The sequence below is a fragment of the Cucumis melo genome, chromosome 7 (assembly GCF_025177605.1).
Source record: "Cucumis melo cultivar AY chromosome 7, USDA_Cmelo_AY_1.0, whole genome shotgun sequence".
NCBI classification, from domain to species: Eukaryota; Viridiplantae; Streptophyta; class Magnoliopsida; order Cucurbitales; family Cucurbitaceae; genus Cucumis; species Cucumis melo.
The window spans coordinates 14579544-14603365 of record NC_066863.1 but is presented as its reverse complement, the minus strand read 5'-3'; the positions used below and the strand labels follow the sequence as shown (position 1 = coordinate 14603365).

General features: G+C 37.0%; 1 protein-coding gene across 6 annotated transcripts in view; it reads left to right on the top strand.

Annotated features, from left to right (window-relative positions):
• The window catches only part of LOC103495739 (uncharacterized), a 40570-nt gene that overhangs the window by 9670 nt on the left and 7078 nt on the right, over nucleotides 1-23822 (top strand). For 5 of the 6 annotated variants that reach the window (XR_007822619.1, XM_017046298.2, XM_008457382.2 and 2 more), the window contains 7 exons: nucleotides 7301-7350; nucleotides 14396-14651; nucleotides 14781-14915; nucleotides 15041-15147; nucleotides 15336-15389; nucleotides 15475-15558; nucleotides 23476-23639. Coding sequence is in view for 5 of the 6 variants with exons in the window: in XM_017046298.2 (XP_016901787.2) it covers nucleotides 7301-7350; nucleotides 14396-14651; nucleotides 14781-14915; nucleotides 15041-15147; nucleotides 15336-15389; nucleotides 15475-15558; nucleotides 23476-23639 (850 nt within the window). In the remaining variant the exon portion in view is untranslated. Of the gene's footprint in view, nucleotides 1-7300; nucleotides 7351-14395; nucleotides 14652-14780; nucleotides 14916-15040; nucleotides 15148-15335; nucleotides 15390-15474; nucleotides 15559-20710; nucleotides 21061-23475; nucleotides 23640-23822 lie in introns of those variants that run through there. The other variant, XM_008457385.2, reaches the window with a different exon arrangement.

Sequence of the window (23822 nt, the reverse complement as noted above, 5' to 3'; positions counted from 1 at the left end):
CAAAAAACCATCAAAGAAGTAATCTTTGAAAAGCTTGAAGAGAAGGTACAAAAACAAGTTTTAGTCTTCATTCTTCTCCAATGTCCTCTTGACAATACTGAACTTGAGCCTCACCACTAGCATCGGTAAAAACTTTAGCTTCTAATTTTGGTTCATCAAAAGATAAACTAGCCACCTCAACATTCTCGCATCTTCAAATGAATTAAACGAATCCTTAGCAATGTCCCATATTTTTGTCATAGCTAGTGACTGAACAAGTAACTTCATAACTAGTGACTGTAAAGTTGGAGTAAAGGCACCATGGATGGCCCACCAACTCTTCGGAGACATTATGTATGGAATCATGTTCAACAAACTGTTTAGGCATCGTAGAGAAATTGGCAAATTCAATGTTCACTTTTTTGCACTTATCCTTTGAACTAAAATAATTTTTAATACACTTCATCCTCACTTTGATACTTCTTTGTCTTGATGTGGTGGTGGGACTCAAAGACTTGTCTTCTTGGAGGCATTGTGTGCTATAACGCCTAAATACAATTTTAAAATAGACCAAACTTTAGGGTGTGTATAGGAATTGAAAAAATAAAATAAAGATCTAAGATGACTTATAGTACCTAGGATTTAGATAATGTGCCAAACAATGGAGAGGTGTTATTTTTATTCCATAGATCAATTAAAATTTGATGCACCACGTCATAAAAAGATGAAAGTTTTTCGATGCGCTTTCCTTCATCTTTATAGATTGCCAATTTCACTTTTTCTATCATGGTATCCCACATATCATATACCAAATGGAGGCAAGGTTTGTCCATATCGCAATCTCAGATCATATCATAAATAGGAGCAGTAAAAGAAAGAATATAATCGATCTTAGCCCACCAAGCATTCTCAGATCCTATCATAAATAGGAGCAGTAAAAGAAAGAATATAATCAATCTTATCCCACCAAGCATCATCAAGCACAAACTCCTTTACATGTCTTGCTTTCACCATATCATTGTCTTTGTAGCATCCATTTATCCCTAATAACCATTGTTTGCAAACCACTCTTAATGAGTTTAAATCCTCTAAGGATAATGATGGTAGATGTGAATCGTGTTTGTGCTACTGCAAGTAACTTCAAAGACACAAACTCATTGAACATAGCTAGTCTCATAGAATGGTTCATGATAAAGTGTTGGACAAACATAACATTATCAGAAATTTCAGAAGTTTAAGAAATTCAGCTACACTCTGTAAATACATATTGATTACTATCAATGTTTTTTGCAGCACATATGCTCATCAAAGAAAGATTGAGGATATGAACTACGCATGGTGTCTAAACTATGTTGGGAAACTATGATTCAATAATTTGTCAAGCACCCTCAGAATTTCCAGTATTGTCGGTGACTATTTGAATCACATTCTCATGTTCCACGTCATTTATGACTTCTTTCATCAAACTTGTTATGAAATATTTATATTTAAGTCTCACCTGAGCAATCTACAACTTTAAGAAACATGAGTCGTCCTTTGTAACTGCCATAAAGTTAATAAATGGCCTCCTCTACAAATCACTCCATCCATCGCTCATAATTCTTACTCCCTTTGTAGACCATGTAGTTTTAATAGGTTGCAACAATTTCGAAGTTTGTTTTTTCTCTTTGAAGAAGACTTTTTCTTAATTTATTATACCCGGAGGTAAATAACCTGACAAAGAATTATTTGCAACCAAAGCAAAAGCGTTCACATAATGTGGATTTCTAGCGAAATGAAAAGGCAAACCTGAAGAATAAAAACATTCTAGCTATCTCCGAACCTACTTGATCACGAAGGGTCAAGTTAAATGACTTCTCAAGAGCACTAACATTTCCTTTCCTTTTCTTTTGTGCCATTAGTGAAAATGAATATGAATAGCTACCCATGCTTCTTGATCTAAAAGATTGAGATTCAATTTGCATATGTTGTTAAGGTGGTAAAGGAACTTGCTTAGGAGCATTGTTTTCCACACAAACTTTAGCTTCCTCTTCTAATCTTTGCATGTCAGCAAGATTTTGGTATGACTTGAAGATGACTCTTCCATACTAAATTTAAAATAAAAACAGAAAAATAACCATATAAGATTTAATGAAAAAAAATTTACATGATAATTGATTAGATATCATACTGTCCAATGTCCAATGTCTGACCACAAAGTATGAAGTATAGAAAAAATAAAAATAAAAGACGAGAGACAGAAAGATACCGGTGCCAAGATGGCGTCCAAACTTTGAGGAAACAGAAGTCGGTGGCAAGAGGGTTGGTGGAGATTGGCGAGAGGGATGGGCGGTAATTGGCGAGTAGGTTAGGGCAGAGAGGGTTGGCAAGGAGAATTTGGAGAAATTGATAGAGAGGAGAAATGCGTGCACAAATATCTGAAAAGATAAAAAAAAAAAAAATCTAACAATTGTTGGGGCAGGCTAATGGGCTTTTCAAATGTTTTCTTTGTGTTTTTTTTTGCCAGCCGTGTTGGGACCGTGTTCAAAATTAGAAAAATAATAATCGACACGCCAGCTGGGGGGTTGGAGACGTGTCGGGGGCGTGTTGGTGTCGGAAACGTGTCAAACATTGACACTTGGCCATCTTAGGAGTGTCAATGCTTCTTAGACTGCTACCAAAACTTCTGATGCACAATTTTGGTACCGATCTTGAGGATTAAAACTTCTAAGCATCGGTTGAAGAGGCAGGCTATTTGACGGGGCATCCTGTTGAAAAACCCCTAAAGTACACCTTCTTCAGGTTGAGAATTAGCAACCTTCCTTTGGATTATTGGTGTAAAAAAACCTTCGAAGCCATTGGAGATTATTTCGAGGGTTTGGAAAACATTGCCACAAAAACGCTTAATTTGACCACTGCAGCGAGGGAGAATTGAAGTTAAACAGAATTTATGTGGATTTATACCTACTGCCGTTAAAAGTACAGATTTTAATAGAGGTAATATCTTCTTGAATGGATCCCCCAAGTATTTTCAAGGGAAGTCTTACTGTTAAAGACTTCAAAAACCCTATTGATCAACTAAGGGTTAGGCAAGCTTTTGAAGATGAAGATGTTGATGTTTTGTTCTTCCCTCCAGAACTTAATCTTTTCAAATCCATTAAAACAACTCCTCCTTTTCATAAAATCTGTTCGGTGTCCTGAATCACATCCAAGTTTCGTCACCTGCGCCGGAGGAGAAGACAGGGGCCAGCTGTGCAAATGCAATCTGTCTGTTAGAAAATGAAGAGCTGCATTTAAGGAAGAGAGAGAAGTCGGTTGAAGTTAACTGTGCCATTAGTTCATTGGGCTTTGGTCTCCAGCCAACTAAACCTCAGATAGTGGAGAACTCAAACGGGTCTCCTTTCCAGCAAGTGTGAACATGGAAAAAGTATTAATGAGGAAAGGGACTGGGGACGGAAATGATTCTCTGCAAAGTAACCTCTCAACTTCCATCCACAAGGGCACGAAATTAAATTTAAAAAGGAGGCTGTTGTAGTTCTTCCTTTAGTCCCCCAAAAATTCAGCTCAGCTGCATCAATTAATAACTCAAGAACCCTTCCATCTTCCAGCCGTGATCTCATGTCTTCATCTGCCTTGGAATCCGAATCATCCTCCCCAATTTCCAACCAATCAAACAGTAAAGTGAATATAGCATTCCATTCTTCCAAGGAAAATTTGAATAATGACCTTCCTAAGACTCCATGTCAAAATACGAGTAAGGTGAAATACCACAGAAGCTTCCGGCTGCCATTTCCATGCATCAATAAATGAAAAGAAACAAGAAGCGCAAGGTTTCTAAGATGTTTTAAAGAAGTTCTAATTTGTTTAAGCCTTTCCGAAAGCACTTTTCCAGGAAGTGGACTTCGTTTTAACAGTTCCTGGACAAAAATCACAAACCCCAACTTGCTTGAGGCGGGATGTGTCAAGATCCAAGCCCTTGGACTAGAACAAAACAGGTCAGTGTTAGACCTCCAATAATACTTCAATACAGGAGAAGAAATAAAAAGAAGTCACAGGTGTGAAAGGGCTATATTGTAATAGACTGTGTGTGTTGAGTTGGTTTGTTAAGTTTGTTAATTCAGTAGGTTGGTGGAGTCTGTATAAAAAGAAGGTTAGGCTGGAAGTAGTTAAGCTTTGTGAAGAGATTAGTTGGCTTGTTCCTTCTTGAGAGATAGAAGAACAAGAATGCCCTAGCCATTGAATGAGTTTCACTCAATTCAATTATATTGTATCAATTCTATATTCATCAATAAAGTGAGAATTCCTATTCTACCGGACCGAATTCTACCAGTCAGCTTCTTTACATATATTGAATAAACCCATTTCCCATTCCAGATGTAATTCCCAAGAGTCTTTCAATCCTACTGTTCGAGGAATACATTGCATTTTTCAGACAACTTCTAATAAAGCTCCGAAAGACTTTGATGAAGAGTCATTGGCAAGTGTAGACAGCGAAGAACTTGAAAGAGAAGAAGATGAAGAGATCATAATTACGGATGAATTGCCTGATGATATGAACAAGGCTATTCCATTAAGGAAAGCTTCCCCTTTACTCGAAAAGATAGACATACCTCAAAAGTTGCATTTCATATTGGAAGCCTGTGAAATTTCCTTTGCCTAATCCAATGGAAAACATGACCGTCAGTGGATATCCTTCAAGGTTGAAAAACGAGGACTTAGTCAAAAATCAAAGTGGCTGATTCTTAAAAGATTTCTAAAGAAATTAATCCAGACATTGTACTAATTCAAAAAAACTAGAAGAGACAGCTTTGATAAAGCATTCATAACATCCAGAGCTCAAAAGATGTTGGCTGGACTTTTATTGGAAGCTTTAAGAAGTTTCGTGGGCATTCTTACAAGGTGGATGAAGGATTTTTCAATGACTGACATTGCTAAAGCAGATTTCTCAATGACAGTTAAGTGTTTGAATATTTGCAAAAAGCATTGCAAAGGATCCAGTCCAAAGCTTAAGAAAATTTTGCAATTCCTTTGGACTGGAGTAATGCGGTGAAGGTAGTGCCGGCAGGTTATTGGTTTTTCAAGAGTTAAAGACAGCTCGTTGTGATTGCTTGTCTTTGGTCTTCTCTTTCAACGGCTTTTGCTGTTGCTTCCAATCAAGAAATTAGCTTAAAATTGGTGTGGCTTCCTCTCCATGGAACTCTGACCATGTTATCTGAATCGAGATTTTTGATGGCATAGAAAAACGTCATACCATCTGGTTCTTGACGTCTCTTTAGCCTACTATTATGCTCTATACAATTTTGTTCCAAACCTGTACATTGTTTGCTTAGTTTTTGGTTGAAAGTTCTTAAAGGTCCGGTCTGTACTGTACTGTATCATTATTATCTTTACGTGCATCTTGAAATGAATATGATGTTGGTGCTAAGGGGTGTTGACGTAGTTGAGATGTCCGGGTGCATCTTTGATCCATAGTTTCTTTCATTTCTTTTTTATTCTTATGTACTTTGAGCATTGATCTCATTTCATTATCCTAATAAAGAAGCTTGTTTCTTGTTTAAAGCAAATAGTTTTTTAGGTTATATGTAGACTTAACATAAAATACTAAAAGCACTCCACCAAAAAATGTCGACTTAATTAACAATTATAGGAGATAAAATGTTTCTAACTACAGTCCTTTATCCTTGCTTTACTATTTCTTTATTCTTTGGTTAAAAAACAGGTTTTCCTTTTCTTTTTTTCTGATTACCTTAGTTTAACATATAATTGATTTGTCTTTAAATTTGGGTCTCACGTGAAAGCTTTAACTATTTTCTCTTAAGAACATTTCTTACGCATGTCTAGGAAGTGTATCAAGCATGCGTGGTCATGTCTGTGGAAATTTGCATGGCTGGAGCATGTCGGAATGTGTCCGTGTTTGACACGTGTGCCACAAAGACAGCCTAAAATGGAGTGTCCATGCTTCATTGCATAGCAAATATATTTACGTATACAAACACACTAAGAAGCATGAACATGGACACGAGACACGGATATGATAGGATAAGGATATACGCCGATTTCTATAATTCCTTACTGGCATGTCGAGGATACACAATTTTTTAATTATTTTTTAGAATATATGTAAATTTAACATAAAATATAAAATACTAAGGTGTGTTTGGATTATCTTTTAAAAAGAAAAAAAAATAAAAAATTAACTTGAAAAAGGCAATGGCTAACAACTAACATGATGGATAGATTTAAAGAAGAAAAAAAAATTATGAACTTTAAGGATCGGACACGGGTAAACGGCAGTAACATTTGAAGTTGGCTGTTTGGGGGCCTGCTGCTCAATTTTGTGAACTGCACAAAATGGGAGCATATTCAATTTAAATTTTAGGTTTTGTGATTTTTTATATTTTTTAAAAAGAAAGTTAATGGGCTTCAAAATTTGGGCCCATTCTTCTTTAGTTTTTCTTTTCCAGCGCGTCTATGAAGTATCTCCAGCGTGTCTGAATTAAAAAAAGAAAAAAAAAAATAGGACATGCAAAATGGCGTGTCGGACATGTGTCCACCAGTGTTTGGACCAATCCGTGTCTGACACCGATACCACCTTTCATATGAAGTGTCCATGCTTCTTAGCAAACACACAATTTTCTTTGTAGTATTAATTATTTTGTAATTATTTCTGTTGGCTAGATGTACTGCAAGTCGTTAGCTGTTTACTTGCGTCTGGATCGTTCTTTATCATATCTATGCAGGATATCTTATACAGATATCCTGCATAATATGTTATATTGTGGTTGGCGTAATACAGATGCTGAAGACAGATTTGTATGAAAAAATATCTCTGAGAGTTGTATTGGAATTTGGAGGGAGGAGCTTTTATACAGCCGACTCCAACGATGAAAATTATACGAAGTGTGCTCAAGGTTACCGGTTACCTGCTGGTTAATAACTTACCCACGAATCCTTTTTGTAAAATTAAAAAACTAAAGTCAAAGACTAAATACATCAAGCCTAAGATGTTAAGTACAGAATTCTAGTTACATATTCTAATTACAACAGTGGTGCTTTTGAGATCTGAAAGAAAAGAGTGTTTATTCTAGTTCCTGTTTATTTTTGGCAGATACAAGAATGATAGTAATTTAATAGTGTTGACATATGTTTTATGTTTACAACGGTTTGCAGAATGCCAAATTGATACTAGCTATCTGTTATTCATTGCCTGTAATTTATGTTTATCTGTACATGAATTTTATTTTAGACGTATTAGATCTGTTTGGTTTCGACAGCATTATTCTGATAGAATGATAATTTTGCTTGTATTCCAAATGTTTTTCATCGGTTGTTCCTTCTGCAGCCTTTCAAATGGATGTCTTTTGGAAAGAGATGGAAAGTGACACTGACTGGGTATGCTACTTAGTAGGCTACAGTGCTGTCAAATAATGTTGTTTTATTATTTCATTTTGTTCTTGTTATCTTTGGGTTATGATTAGATGGAAAAGCCTAAATATGCAATTTTAATTCTCAAAATATGCACCTTTTTTTAATATTGTTATCATCATTTTAAAAGTTTTAATTTTATCCGTAATGAGTCATAAAATTCCAACAAAACTCTCAAAGCTGCATCGAATAATAATGAGGTCAAACACTAAAATCTTTTAATCATCTTTCTTCATTTGTGATTATTGAAAGTAGAGATAAAGAGCACACACTGATTTACGTGGAAACCCGAGTACTGGGAGAAAAACCATGATATTTTATTGTTATTATTTTATAATGAACTACAAAGGTACATTGGGGGAGATTAAATAGAATACACAAGGACAAAAGAAAAAAAAGGAAAAAATATTTTTGGTAAACTTTTCATAATTAATATTTTTCTAAATTAACATTCTCCCTCAAATTGGGACATAAATATCAATTAGGCCCAACTTGTTAAGACAAAAGTCAAAGTTGGGTTTGAGAAGCCCCTTAGTGAGAACATCAACAACCTATTGGTTCGAAGGGATGTACGGAATGCATATGCTCCCATGGTAGGCCCCAATTGCTTCAAAAACATCTCTTTGCCATAGGTTGAGAGGGAGGTTTTTATTGAAAGCAATTAACACCAAAACGAGGCTTACGTGGAAACCTGAGAATCGGAAGAAAAACCACGATACTTTAGTTTTTATTATTTTTCTTATGAATGAATACAATAGAGCAAAGGGAGAGAATAAATAGAATACAATAGGAGTAAGAAAGGAAAAGATTTAGGAAATAAAATCTTCTATATTATTTTTTTCGAAAAATACTCTAAGGACAAAGCCCTACTAATTCTAACACTCCTTTTCAAGTTGGGACGTAAATATCAATAAGTCCCAAATTGCTAACACAAAGGTTGAAGTGTGGTATGAGAAGCCCCTTCGTGAGAACATCAGCAACCTATTAGCTTGAAGGAATGCATATGCTTCCATTGTCAAGTCTTTCTTTGATGAAATGCCGATGAACCTCAACATGTTTAGTTCTATCATGTTGAACTGGGTTGTTAGCAATACTAATAGCGGCTTTATTATCACAAAAAAGCTTCAATGGCGTCTCACATTTCTGATGAAGATCTGAAAAGACTTTCTGGAGCCAAATTTTCTCACATATTTCCAAACTCAGTTCTATATTCAGGCTTAACGCGGCTCTGACCATAACACTTTGTTTCTTATTTCTCCAAGTTACAAGATTGCTCCAAACAAAGGTACAATAATCGGAGGTAGATTTTCTGTTAATAACAGATCTTGCCCAATCCAAGTAGTATATGCCTCAATAGTCTTTCTATTTGTTTTTCTAAACATCAACCCTTTACCAGGTGTATTTTTCAAGTATCTCGGAATTCTGTTAACAGCTTCCATATGTTTCTCATAGGGAGCCTACTTAAACTGGCTGACAACACTCACAGTAAAGGAAATATCAAGACGTGTATAGGATAAGTAAATTAATTTATCTACAAGGCGTTGATATTGTTCTTTATCAACTGAAACTTGATCATCAGAGTTTCCTAGTTTACAGTTGAATTCAATAGGAGTATCAGCAGGAGTCTAGGATGACATCCCAACATACCTGTCTCGATTAGCAAATCAAAGGTGTATTTTCTCTGAGACATGGAGATACCTTCTTTAGATCTGGCCACCTCCATTTCAAGGAAATATTTCAGATTTCCCAAATCTTTGATTTCAAATTCATCACCCATTCTTTGCTTTAGTTGACTGATTTCTGTTTGATCATCTATAGTCAAAACAATGTCATTCACACAAACTATTAGAACAACAATCTTCCCTGTCTTGAAAACTTTTGTAAATGAAGTATGGTCAGAGTGTCCCTGACTGTACCCTTGGGACTTGACAAAGGTAGTGAATCTGTTAAACCATGCTTTTGGAGACTGTTTTAGACCATATAGGAATTTCTGGAGTTTACACACTTGCTGACCAAATTGAACTTCAAATCCTGGCGGGGGGCTCATGTAGACTTCCTCCACAAGGTCTCTATTCAAAAAAGCATTCTTAACATCCAGCTGGTATAGAGGTCAATCTTTGTTCACAGTAACAGATAGCAGGACTCTAACAGTTTTCAACATAACAACTGGAGAAAAAGTTTTTGAATAGTCAATACCATAGGTCTGAGTAAATTCTTTTGCAACTAACCTTGCCTTGTGTCTATCAAGCGTACCATCTGCATCCTACAGTTTTATAGTCAATACCATAGGTCTGAGTAAATTATTTTGCAACACCCATTTGCATCCTACAGTTTTATGTCTCTTGGGTAAAGCACAAATCTCCCAAGTTCTATCCTTTTCAAGAGCCTTCATCTCTTCCATAACAACATTTTTCCATTCAGGACACTCTAGAGCAGTGTAGATATTTTTTTGTATTATGGTAGAGTCAAGACTTGCTATAAAAACTCTAAACTGTGGAGAGAGATTATCATAGAAAGCATAGTTGCAAATGGGATGTTCAGGACCAGGTACCTTTTCTTAAAGCAATGGAAATGTCAAGAGAGTGATCATACTCATGAAGTTTCCTTGTATGACGCTTTGCAGTGTCATTGTTACTAGTTTCTGTTCTAGCCTCAGCCTCATTACCACGGTTCTTTTTTTCCATATTTTCAAAAACAGGAACATCAGACCTGTCATTCTCACTCATCGTATTATTAGTACAAGGTTCTGTAGGGTTTTCCACACCTTGGTCTCGAGGAGGTTCGAAGTCTTAGCCTGGAGCCGACGGTTGACTAGTAGGGGACCCAACTTCCTTTATGAGATTTCTTCTGTAATATGTTTTCCAGGCAACTTGGTTTGTAGGTAGGATTATGGGATGTGGATCGACGCCAGATACGGTACTAGGAGTAGGTTCAATAAATTCAAAGGTGCTGTTAGACTATGCACTCACATTCTCCCCTTGAAGATGGCTAACGGAAAAGTAGGGCTGGTTCTCGAAGAAAGTAACATCCATAGTGACACAGTATTTCCTGGACATTGGGTAAAAACATTTATAATTGCGCTGGTGAAGGGGATACCCAGCAAACACACAAACCTGAGCCCGAGGGGTAAATTTGGTTTGATTAGGACCAAAATTATGGACATAAGCGGTACATCCAAACACACGAAGAGGAACCTCAGAAATAAGACGAGTAGAGGAGTAAGATTCCTTAAGACAATCAAAGGGAGTCTGAAGGTGGAGGATACGAGAAGGCATTCTATTGATTAAGTGAGCGGCTGTAAGAATAGCATCTCCCCACAGGTATGATGGAAGGGAAGTGGAGAGCATAAGGGAACGAGCTACTTCCAAAAGGTGACGATTTTTTCGTTCGGCAACTCCATTTTGTTGAGGAGTGTAGGCATACGAAGTTTTGTGAACAATCCCCTTGGAGGCTAGAAATTCACTAAGGTTATGGTTTTGGAATTCCCGATCCTTATCACTCTGAAGAATTGCAATTTTTGTATGGAATTGTGTTTCAAATAGTGTGATAGAAGTTTTGAAAAATGGATGAAACCTCAGATTTATGAGTGATAAGGTAGACCCAGGTAAGATGGGTATGGCCATCGATGAAAGTTACAAACCGCTGCTTTCCCGATGAGGTGGTCACCTTGGAAGGAACCCAAACGTCACTATAGATGAGGGTAAACGGTTGTGTAGGTTTATATGGTTGTGAGGGAAAAGTGACCCGATGTTGTTTAGCCCGGATACATACATCACAAGATAGAGAAGAGGCATCAAATTTAGAAAAAAGGTGGGGAAATAAATATTGCATATATGTAAAGTTTGGGTGGCCAAGCCGAAAATGCCACAACATACAATCTTGTTCAGAAGTGCTAAAGTAGGACGACAGTAAACTGAACCCTAGAGAAGCTACTACAGGAGGTATCATCATCAAGGATGTAAAGTCCCCTGCTATGCCGGACAATGCCAATCATCCTCCCCGAGCTCATGTGCTGAAAATAAACAGATTCAGGTAAGAAGATAGCTTTACAATGCAACTCACGAGTGATCTTGCTTATAGATAACAAATTGTAAGACAGTTTAGGAATATGCAAAACATTCTAGAGAGCAAAACCGTCAAAGGAAACTATATGTCCTTTGCCAGCGATCGGAGCTAGAGAGCCGTCGGCTATTCGGACTTTTCATTGCCGGCACACGGGGCATACGAAATAAAGTGTTCCGAACAACCTGTCAAGTGATATGTAGCCCCCGAGTCTAAGATCCAAGGATTCTTCCCATCAACGCTAATAAGCCCAAGGGACTTAGGCATACCTGACTGAGCAATAGCACCCAGAGTCGGAGTCTTGGTCTGGCTTGCAGTAGGACCAATTGATTTAGAAGTGCTAGTAGGGGTAGTCGGAGGATTGTTTCTTACCTCTTGGGGGACGACCGTGGAGTTTCCAACACTGATCCTTGGTGAGCCATTGTTTCTTGCAGTGCTCACACACAGGGATTGACTTCCCATTATTCTTGTCACTATCATGATTTGAGGACCGAGGGCTAAAGGTAGTAGAGTCAATGGTAGGGGTAGTCAGTACACCCATGGCATTAGTGCGATCCTCTTCCAGGCGGACTTTAAAACACACTTCCATTAGGGAGGGAAGAGGTCTTTGTTTGAGTATACGACCACAAACAGTATCAAATTTGGGATTAAGTCCTGCAAGGGAGTCATAAACACGGTCAGCCTCTTCAAGTTTAGCATATTGTGTAACGTCATTTGGTGTGTTCCAAACTGTCTCTTTGCACAAATCCATCTCTTGCTAGAGGAGAAAGAACTTGTGAAAATAGGTAGTCACGTCCAAGGTTCCTTGTTTGCAATTATGGACCTGTTTTGGCAGTGTATATAACCGAGAGGCATTCTGTCGTTTCGTATAAAGGGTCTGAATTGTATCCCACAAATCTTTTGTTGTGGCTACATATAGCAGAGACTTGCTGATATGAGGTTCCATACTATTAATCAGCATGGACCGAATAAGTGAGTCCCCCTTTCTAGAGTCGTTCCAAGGTGTCTCTTGATGGAGGACGTACAATCTCTCCAGTTAAGAAGCCGAACTGGTGGCAACCTTCGAGGAACATCTTTATTGATGGGGCCAAAAGAAATAATTTTGCCCATTTAATTTTTCACCTGAAAAGTTCCCCGTAGACGAAACCAAAGAGCCAGTTATATAATTTGACGTTAAATTAGGACGAAGTTATCGGGTTCTTGGAATACATCGGCAACTCGGTTGGTTTGGAATGCGTTGAAGACTCGCCCGCTTCAATGTCTGATCTGTTCTGGGGTTGATCAATCCCGTTACTAGAAAATAACGGTTGCTGTAAAGAGTCAGCATACAATGGATGCTTACTGTACATATTTGACAAATTTACAGTTGAAGGTTGCTGTTCGGAGTGCATAAGCGGTGCGTGAGAATGCGGATGGCCGGAAGGGTATGACGGTTGGACATTTGACGGCGCATAGAGGGGAATGGGCTGGGCGGTGAGATGAAATGGCGTTCGCGCGTGGGCCTGCGTGCCGGACAGGAGCGGTGCGTGAGTCACTTTCTTGTCAGACGGCAGTGCGTATGGCTTCGAAACTACTCCCGTTGGGTAAATCGGTGGTTTCTGTAGGTTTTGGAGCAGTTTCTCCATAGCAGCGGCGACAGTGACGGGTTCAACTTCGATCTGGGTTTCTCCTAGTTTAGTTTCTAGGGTTTCATTATTGCTTTGCTCTGATACCATATTGAAAGCAATTAACACCAACACGATGCTTTAGTTTTTATTATTTTTCTTATGAATGAATAAAATAGGTATAAAGGGAGAGAATAAATGGAATAAAATAGGAGTAAGAAAGGAAAATATTTAGGAAATATTCTATATTGTTTTTTCCAAAAATACTCTGAGGACAAAACCCTATTTATTCTAGCAGTTTTTAATTCACAACCATTCTCCAAATCCTTCAATAAGAGTTGTTCTGCTGTGTTTGGCTTCTTTCCATTTTTCGAACAGCAGATGACATTTTCCATAATTGAACCATTTACCTCGTACATAAATCATATCTTCAAGCTTTCCTTGGGTAACTTTAGTGATGGCTTTGTTTACAAATAAAGGGTTAATATTGATTTTGACTTGGAAAAGATCTTCTAGGTATAACAATATGTCCTTCCAATAGTTAGAAATGAATAGTCTGTTTAATACCTATAGGTTACTGAAATCTTCCTCTAAAATATCGTCACATCTATAGGTTACTGAAATCTTCCTGTAAAATATCGTCACTTTTCCACATCCAAAATTTTTGCTCCAACTGCTTCACAGTATGAATTCTTTTAAGAGAATGATTTGGATTTTTGGGGGTAAAAACCATGCTCTGTTTTCCTGTAAATTTCAAATTACGGCATAAATTAACAACTATTATTATTTTAAAACTTGGGTACAATCTACTAGGTTTCTAAATCAGATAAGGAGTGGTGTAGATGTTTATAACACCATTTCTTCGAACCATCGTGGGTTGGCCTAGTGGTAAAAAGGGAGACATAGTCTCTATAGCTAATTAAGAGGTCATGGGTTTAATCCATAGTGGTCAGGCCTAAGAATTAATTTCCTACGAGTTTCTTGACATCCAAATGTTATAGGGTTAGACGGGTTGCTCCTTTTTAAATAAAAACACTATTTCTCTGTTGTTTTATTTGAAATTTTATTGCCAAGTGATTTGACTGAATTGTTTCGAAACATTAACAATGAAATTGAAACTTTTTAAATATCTAAAACAAAAATGAATACTGATGTATTCATGAATTAACGATAGATGAAGTAAAGAACATTGATCATGAATTGATTATTATTGTCATCTTTTGGTGCTTGTGAGTTGTCAGTAGAATGCTGTAGCATACACTTAAAATAATACCTTTAAATTTGATGTTGAGTTATGAACTTAAATCCTTTTTGTTTGGTATGAATATACAACCTTTACCTTACAGATCAGAGCAAATGATATATATGCTGGCATTGATGAAGGATATGATAGCTCAAGGGATGAGATCTCATCTGTCTCGTCATACAATCCTATGAGAGAACCTTTTCATAGAACATTTGGAAGTTCACTGTCATTGCAGTCATCGGCTGGAAGATCTTCAATAAAGATTGCTCCTTTTATTGAAGGAGAGCGATTAAGTTTATCTTCTAATGTTGCACGTCCTAGGGTCTCTGTTGCTGAGGTCCTATATGAATCTACGGGTGGGTTATAACATGGATGGTCCATATTTTTGCTCTACGCGTTTGACTTAACATTTTCTTTCTTCTGTTTGAAAAGTGTCCTGATTAACGTGTTTGGTAATAAAATTATTTGGTTTTCTGTGGAAACAGATGTTGCATCACCTCAGAAGTCATTTGCAGCTGTCTCTCCCAGCCAGGTGTTGAACTTTGAGAAGAATCAGTCAACGGATGATGATGCTGGAGTAGCAACTTCACCTAGGCCTAAAATTATTGAACCTGTAGCATGTCAGTCATTAACTTCCTTGCCTTCCTCCCTCCAGAAAATGAAAATTTTATTTTGTTAGGGCATGTTTGGATAATCATTTAGTTTTATTTGTTGTCATGATATTTTCTGCAAAAACATCTTGCAGCGGAAGGTTTTATTCGAGGAAGATCTTACAATATCAGGGTAGATGACCAAGTATTGCTTAGGTTTTGTCCAAAAAACTCTGATTCAACCTATTATTTTAGTGACATGGCAAGTTCTTTTTCTACTATGATTAATCAATTTTCTGATTGATGTATTATGTTCCCTTTTTCTTGCCTCCTCCATAAAGGGAGGGGGAAAAATGGATTAACATGCTTCATATTTGCCAACCAACAGACAACCCCATTTCACCGCTAAAAATTAATCATTTTCATTTTTCTTCAAATTTGATGAACCAGATAGGTGGAACTCTTACCTTTTTTCATGAAGAAGGAACGAGGAGATGCCTTGAGGTAATTATGGTACAATGTGGAATTTTTGGTCAGGCAACTGCCATTACTTGGTTAGTTGATGCACTAATAGATCTTGTTTTTTCAGTTGTCGATAACTTTGGAGACTTCAGAGACTGTATCTCGCCGTTTCATCCATCCTTCTCGGAGGAATTCTCCAACAATTGTGAAGGTACTCTTTTTTACTTTTTCTTATGGCGAAGAAAGTCGAACTTTACTCGTATGATTTTTGTTCATCATTTTGGCTACTTATAGGTTCTTTTGCTCGAGTAACCTAAGAATTTTTTGGTCAAACCTTTTGATAATGAAGTTTATTTCTTTCTCTTGGTCGTCTTGATGTGTCCTGTCATTCGAAGTCTTCCTTTATTATTTGGCTAAAATATATAAAGTATCCGTGAAGTTCGTACTTTGTTTTTTCGTTTAAAACACAATAAAAAAATTAAATTAATTTAATTATTAAATGAAATTTTAAAAAATAAATAAAAAAAATAACAAAACAATAGCTTTTAACTACGGTTTTTCATTTAAGTTTAAATTATTGAAAGCAATAAACATGAGACCAAGACTTACGTGAAAACCTGAGAACCGGGAGAAAAACCACGAGGTTTTTAGTTTTATTATTTATTTAATGAATAATACAATAGGTACAAAGAGGGAGAATAAATAGAATACAGTAAGGAGTAGAAAAGAAAAAGATTTAGGAAATAGGGAAAATCTTCCATATTCTTTCCAAATATATTCTAAGGGCCAAGCCCACTAATTCTAACACTCCCCCTCAAGTTGGGACGTAAATATCAATGAGGCCCAACTTGCTAACACAAAAGTCGAAGTTTGGTCTGAGAAACCCCATGGTTAGAACATCAGCAACCTGTTGGCTCGAAGGAATATATGGAATGCATATTCTTCCATTATCATGCCGATCAATCTCAACATGTTTAGTTCTATCATGTTGAATTGGGTTGTTATAAATACTAATAGCGGCTTTATTATCACAAAAAAACTTTAGTGGTGTCTTACCATCCTAATGAAGATCTGACAAGACTTTTTGGAGCCAAATTTCCTCACATATTTCCAAACTTATAGCTCCATATTCGGCTTCATAGCGCTACTCTTGGCCACAACACTTAGCTTTTTACTCCTCCAAGTAACAAGATTGCCCCAAACAAAGGTACAATAACTGGAGGTAGACTTTTTGTCAATAATAGATCCTGCCCAACCTGAGTCAGTATATACCTTAATGGTCTTTTTATCTGTTTTTCTAAACATCAGCCGTTTACCAAGTGTCGTTTTCAAGTATATCAGAATGCTTTTGATAACTTCCATGTGTTTCTCATAAGGAGCCTGCATAAACTGGCTGATAACACTCACAACAAAGAAAATATCAGGATAAGTATGAGATAAGTAAATCAATTTATCCACGAGGCGTCGATATTGTTATTTATCAACTGGAACTTGATCATCAGAGTTTTCAATTTTATAGTTGAATTCAATAGGAGTATCAGTAGGATGACATTCTAACATACCTATCTCTGCTATCAATGGTGTATTTTCTCTGAGACACGGAGAAACCTCCTTTAGATCTGGCCACCTCCATTTCAAGAAAATATTTCAGATTTCCCAAATTCTTGATTTCAAATTCATCACCCATTCTCTGCTTTAATTGACCGATTTCTACCTGATCGTCTCTAGTCAAAACAATGTCATCCACATAAACTATTAGAACAACAATCTTCCCTGTCTTGGAAACCATTGTAAATAAAGTATGATCAGAGTACCCCTGACTGTATCCTTGGGCTTGACAAAGGCAGTGAATCTGTCAAACTATGCTCTGGGAGACTGTTCTAAACCATATAGGGATTTCTGGAGTTTACACAGTTGTTGACTAAATTGGGCTTCAAATCCTGGCAGGGGGCTCATGTAGACTTCCTTCACAAGGTCTCCATTCAAAAAAACATTCTTAACATCCAGTTGGTATAGAGGCCAATCTCTGTTCACAACAACAGATAGCAGGACTAACAGTATTCAACTTAGCAATTGGAGAAAAAGTTCCTGAATAGTCAATACCATAGGTTTGAGTAAATTCCTTTGCAACTAACCTTGCCTTGTGTCTTTCAAGAGTACCATATGCTTTGTATTAAGAACACCCATTTGCATCCCACAGTTTTGTGTCTCTTAGGTAAAGCACAAATCTCCCAAGTTCTATTCTTTTCAAGAGCCTTCATCTCTTCCATGACAACATTCTTCCATTCAAGACACTCTAAAGTAGTGTAGATACTTTTTGGATTATGGTAGAGTCAAAGCTTGTTGTAAAAGTTTTGAACTGTGGAAAGAGATTATCATAGAAAACATAGTTGCAAATGGGATGTTTAGTACAGGACTTGGTACCTTTTCTTAGAGAATGAGAATGTCAAGAGAGGGATCATACTCATCAAGTATCAAATTATGGACATAAGTGGTACACCAAACACACGAAGAGGAACCTCAGGAACAAGATGAGTAGAGGGGTAGGACTCCTTAAGACAATCTAAGGGAGTTTGAGGGTGGAGGATGTGAGAAGGCATTCTATTGACTAAATGAGCTGCTGTAAGAATAACATCTGCCCACAGGTATGAAGGGAGGGAAGTGAATAGCATAAGGGAACAAGCTACTTCTAGGAGGTAACAGTTCTTTCGCTTGGCCGCTCCATTTTGTTGGAGTGTAGGTGTACGAGTTTTGGTGAACAATCCCTTTGGAGGCTAAAAATTCACTAAGGTTATGGTTTTGGAATTCCCGGTCATATTCACTCCTAAGAATAGCAATTTTTTGATGGAATTGTGTTTCAATGGTGTGATAGAAGTTTTGAAAAATAGAGGAGACCTCAGATTTATTGATGATAAGGTAGACCCAAGTAAGTTACAAACCACCGTTTTCTAGATGAGGTGGTGACCTTGGAGGGACCCCAAACGTCATTATGGATAAGGGCAAATGGTTTTGTTGGTTTATATGGTTGTGAGGGAAAAGAAACCCGTTGTTTTGCCTGATTGTACACATCACAAGATAATGAGGAGACATCGATTTTAGGAAAAAGATGGGGAAACAAATATTTCATATAAGTAAAGTTCGGGTGACTCAACCAAAAATGCCACAACATAAAGTCATGTTCAGAAGTGCTAAAATAGGAAGACAATAAACTAGTCCTAGAGATACTACTACCAGAGGTATCATCATCCCAGATGTAAAGTCCTCTGGTATGCCGGGCAGTGCCAATCGTCCTCCTCGAACTCTAAGTTTTGAAAACAAACAAATTCAGATAAGAAAGTAGTTTTACTGTGCAGCTCACTGGTGATCTTATTGATAGATAACGAATTGTAAGAGAACTTAGGCACATGCAAAACATTTTGGAGAGAGAAACCGTCAAAGAGAACTATTTATCGTTTCTCAACAATCGGGCTTAAAGATCATATGCTATCTTGCTTTTCTCATTACCGACTAGGGGGTATATGAGACAAAGTGCTCCAGAAAACCTATCAAGTGATTTGTGGCACTCGAGTCCAAAATGCAGAGATTCTTCCTATCAACACTAATAAGACCAAGGGACTGAGGCATACCTGACTGAGCAATGGCGCCTAGAGTAGGAGGGATTGTCTGGCTAGCAGTAGGGCAATTGACTAAGAGGTGCTGGCAGTCTCCCTAACATCGGTACGTCCCGAGTTTTGTTGTTCGTTGGAGGAACGTTTGTTACCTCTTGGGGACCGACCGTGGAGTTTCCAACATTGATCCTTGGTGTGTCGTCGTTTCTTGAAGTGCTCACATGCGAGGATTGGTTTCCCACTATTTTTCTTGTTATCGTAGGTCGAGAATCGAGCACTAAAGGCAGTAGAGTTAGTTATATATTTGGAAGGTACATTAAGGAGCAAAGTTATCGAGTTCTTTGAATACATCGGTAGATCGGTTTATTTAGACTGTGTCGAGGATGCACCAACTTCAAAAACAGCTCTCCTATAGGTTTGATTACTTCCGGGACCACAAACATATGGCTGTCAATAACTGGAGGGTACCGATGACTTGCTCGCTTCAATCCTCGATTTGTTATGGAGTTGGTCAGCCCCGTTTCTATAGAAGAAAGGTTGATGTAAATGGTCGATGGACATATTTGCATTGCTGTAAAGATTTGCCAGTTTTGCAAGTTGCTGTTCGGCGAAGATGGGCGGCGTATGTGGCAGCGGATGACTGGAAGGGTGAGACCTAAGAAGCACGGGCACGGACATGGGACACAGACACAGATACGATAAGACACGACGATATGCTAATTTCTAAAATAATAGGACACAGACACGTTGGGTACGTTATTTTTTAAAATTAATTTTTTATATAATAGATGTAAATTTGTCACAAAATACTAAATTTTTCTTCATTTCCTCAACAAAAAAATAACATAAAATTAGGTATATTCAACATGGAAAGTGATTTTTCATACAAAAGAATAAAATATTAAAGATTAATAAAAAACTATCCTCTCAAATCTCAATTACATCTTCATCCTTATCTAAACCATCCTCCTTAGTAATTTCAGCTTCTAACTCTGGATCATCTAAAGATAAATTAGCTACTTCAAGCATGCCCAAATCTTCAAGCGAATCAAAAGCATCTCCCTTGATGGCTTGGTTTCTCTTATTGAATAGTCTAGAGTTTTTCTAGACAAAAGACGAAGGTTACTGTGGATAAATACAAAGTCCTCTGCACGTTGAGGTGTCATGTTCCTCTTGATGGAGTTAATAAAAGAATATGTGCTCCAATTTCTTTCACAACATGAAGAGGATGATGATTGTCCCCAAACTTTAAACGCAATTTTTTGAAGCATTGGTGCATAAGTCCCATGAGTTACCCACCAACTTATAGGATCTATATTGTATCTCTTGCATATAGAATCATAATCATCAAAATCTCCCGTGTTTGTAGAAAATTGAGCACATTCTACATTCACTTTTGCACGATCCTTGGGGCTACTAAAATACCTCTTCATACACTTCATTCTCTCTCTAGTTAGTTCCTCATCCTGATGTGGAGCAACTCGATTAGGATCTTCTGTAAGTCATTTTCACTATAGTATCTATGTAAAAGTTTTAAGAAAATGTTAAACTCGAAAAAATAAATTAAGAATCAGTGTAGAATGTGATGTGCTATACTAAAATTAATTAAATACCTTGGATTCAAAGAATGGGCTAAAGAGTGACGTGAAGTACTATTCTTGTTCCAATGATCAATGAAAATGTTATACACCATGTCATAGAATGAAGAGAATTCAGTTGGCTGTAATCCTTGATGTTTATATATCGACATCGTAGGATGAGACAATTGGACTGGCAATGGCGTATAAAAGCGGATTGGATGGGCGGTGAGATGAACAGACAGCGGTGCATGAGGTGTTTTTTGGCCGGACGGTTGAGCGGATGATGCCGAAGGTTGGCCCTTTGGAGTGGTTTTTCCATGGTGGTGTGCACGGTAGCAGCAACTTTTGTTTTGGTCTGGGTGTTTTGTAAACTGTTTTCTAGGTTTTATTGTTGCTTCGCTTTGATACCATGTTGAAAGCAACAGACATGAAACCAAGACTTATGTGGAAACCTAAGAATCGGGAGAAAAACCACGATGTTTTTAGTTTTATTATTTTTTTTATGAATAATACAATAGGTACGAAGAGGGAGAATAAATAGAATACAATAAGGAGTAAAAAATGAAAAGATTTAGGAAATAGGGAAAATCTTCTATATTCTTTCCAAATATTTTCTAAGGGCTAAGCCCACTAATTCTAACATAAATAAATAAATACTTTAAATAAAAATAAATAATAAATAAATATACACACATATAAGGGGATGGGGCGGGGTCTAGGATGGGGACGGGAATGGGAACGAGGTGGGATATTCTACCTGTCTCCATCTGGTCCCTGGTTTGAGGACCTGATTTGTGTCCCTGGTTTGACCTGTTCCTGGGGGACCCTACCCCATAGTTTTGCTATTCCTTTGCTCAACGATATTAAATATGGATACTTTGTAGCGAATTTGATGAAATAAGTTATAAATGAAGTTGGACATTAAATGTGATTCAAATAATCATTGACAATGTTGTAGATTGCAAGGGTGCATGACCAATTAATTATTGAATCACAGTTCCCGACATAGTTTGTAGACCATGTGTGGTTCATACTTCTAATCTTGCTTAAAATAACATCTGTGCTACAAGAAATGCTAATGGTAATCAACATGTATTTGCAGAGTGTAGCTGGATTTGTAAAGTTTTTGATGATGTTGTTAGATGATATATAATTAAATCACATTTACGCACTAGTTCAAGCTTTTGGGTTGGTTGGTGATTTAAGATGGTATCAGAGCATGTGGTCTAGGGAGGTCCTGTGTTCAAGCCCCTACATTGTTGTTTCTTCCCAATTTATTGTTGATTTCCTCTTGTTAGGCCTTTCACATATTTTCGATCCCACTAGTGAAAAGGAGTGTTAGATGATATATAATTAAATTTTCCTTTACCCATAACTTAAGCTTATGGGTTAATTGATGGTTTAAACACTTTATCACGAACCATTCCGTGAGGTTTGCTATGTTGAATGAGTTTATGTCTTCCAAGTTACTTGCAATAGTAGAAACAATTGCATCCACCATTATTATGCCTAGAAAATTTGAACTCATTAAGGTGGTTTGAAAACCATCGTTATCAGTGATACATGGGATGCTACAGAGAATACGCTATGGTGAAAGCAAGACGTGTAAAGTTGACCTCTGATGATATTTGGCGGGGATAAGTTTGATTATATTCTTACTTTGACTACTCCTACTTGTGATATGATCATAGATTGTGGTACAGACAAACCTTTCCTCTATATGGTATTGTGATATAGGGGCACCATGATTAAAAAGGTGAAAGTGGCAATCTATAGACACGAAGGAAAGTGCGTAGATGAATTGTCATCTTTTTACGAGGTGGTGCATCAGATTTTGATTGACCATTGGAATAAAAATAACACCCTCCATTGTTGGGCAATTATCCAACTCCAAGGTACTCTAAGGCATCTTAAATCTTTATTTTATTTTTTCAATTCCTAAGCACATTCTAAAGTTGAGTAGATTTTAAAATTTTATATAGGGATTATAGGGCACAATAGCTTGAAGAAGACTAGACTTGAGTTCCACCACATAAAGACTTAAAAGTATCAAGAGAGGGGATCAAGTGTATATAGAGATATTTTAGTTTAGAGGATTAGTGCAAAGTGAACGTTGAATTTGCTAATTGCTCTATAATGTCTTAATAGTTGCCTTGACATGATTCCATTCGCAATACATATAATACGCCTAAGAAGAGTTGGTGGGCATCCATGGTGCTTTCACTTCAACTTTACAATCACTAGCGGTGAAGTTACTTGTTCAACCTTCATCTTCCTCGTGCTGTGAGAGGAATTAGTGTATGTAATCATTTGTACACTCCATGAGAAGGAACAAGATGAGCCACAAAAGAAGGCTTGGTTTATGTTTGTAGCAATCTACGTCTTTTATCAACATAAACTCTTGAATATTTTAGAAGAGAGACGAAAATGTGGGACATTGCTGGAGATTCATTTGAAGATGAGGGAATGCTGGAAGTAGCTAATTATCTTTGGAAGAACCATAATTGGAAGCTATAGTTTTTAGTAATGATGGTGACGAGGATCAAGCTCAAAATTGTCAAGACGGAATTAGACAAAAATGAAGGAACATATGTAGAAGGCTTGGCTTCTTTGATTATATTTTGTGGCTTTGTAACTTTTTGCTGCGTTGAACTAATTATTAAAACTTGTTATGACTTACGACTTTGGACCACTAGTCATCTTATCTATTGTCATCATCTTCTTGAATTGTATGGTTGTTAACTTGTTATTTTGATGATTTTAGATGGAATATTTCACAATATGTTTATATGCACATATATTTCACATATATTAAAAATTGACGTGTCACCATATCAGTATCTCTGTATCGTGTGTTAGTGCCTGTGCTTCCTAGCTAGTACGTTCAATTATATACTTTGCAAGCTTATTTTTCTAATATTTATTGAACTGTATTTGTAGGTTCAAAGTGATCATTATGAGGTTGTTGCTGATTTAATTCAGACAAGCTTTCTTTTCTCGATTCCCATGGATGGGCCGATGTCCTTTTCCACTCCACATGTATCTTTGCAGTGGGCACTTCGATTTGAATTTTTTACCACCCCTAAGAATGTGGATTGGACCAGGTACTGACCCAAAATTTTCTAGTACTAACGAAATATCTTGTTAGATATAATATTAAAATTACCTTCTCTCTTCATCTTTAATTTTTTGGTTAATCGGTGATATAATACGATATCTGTTAGAAGTAATGGGCGAAGGTCATGGTGAAAGCCATAGGTAGTTAAGATTTACTTTGTCCTAATCTT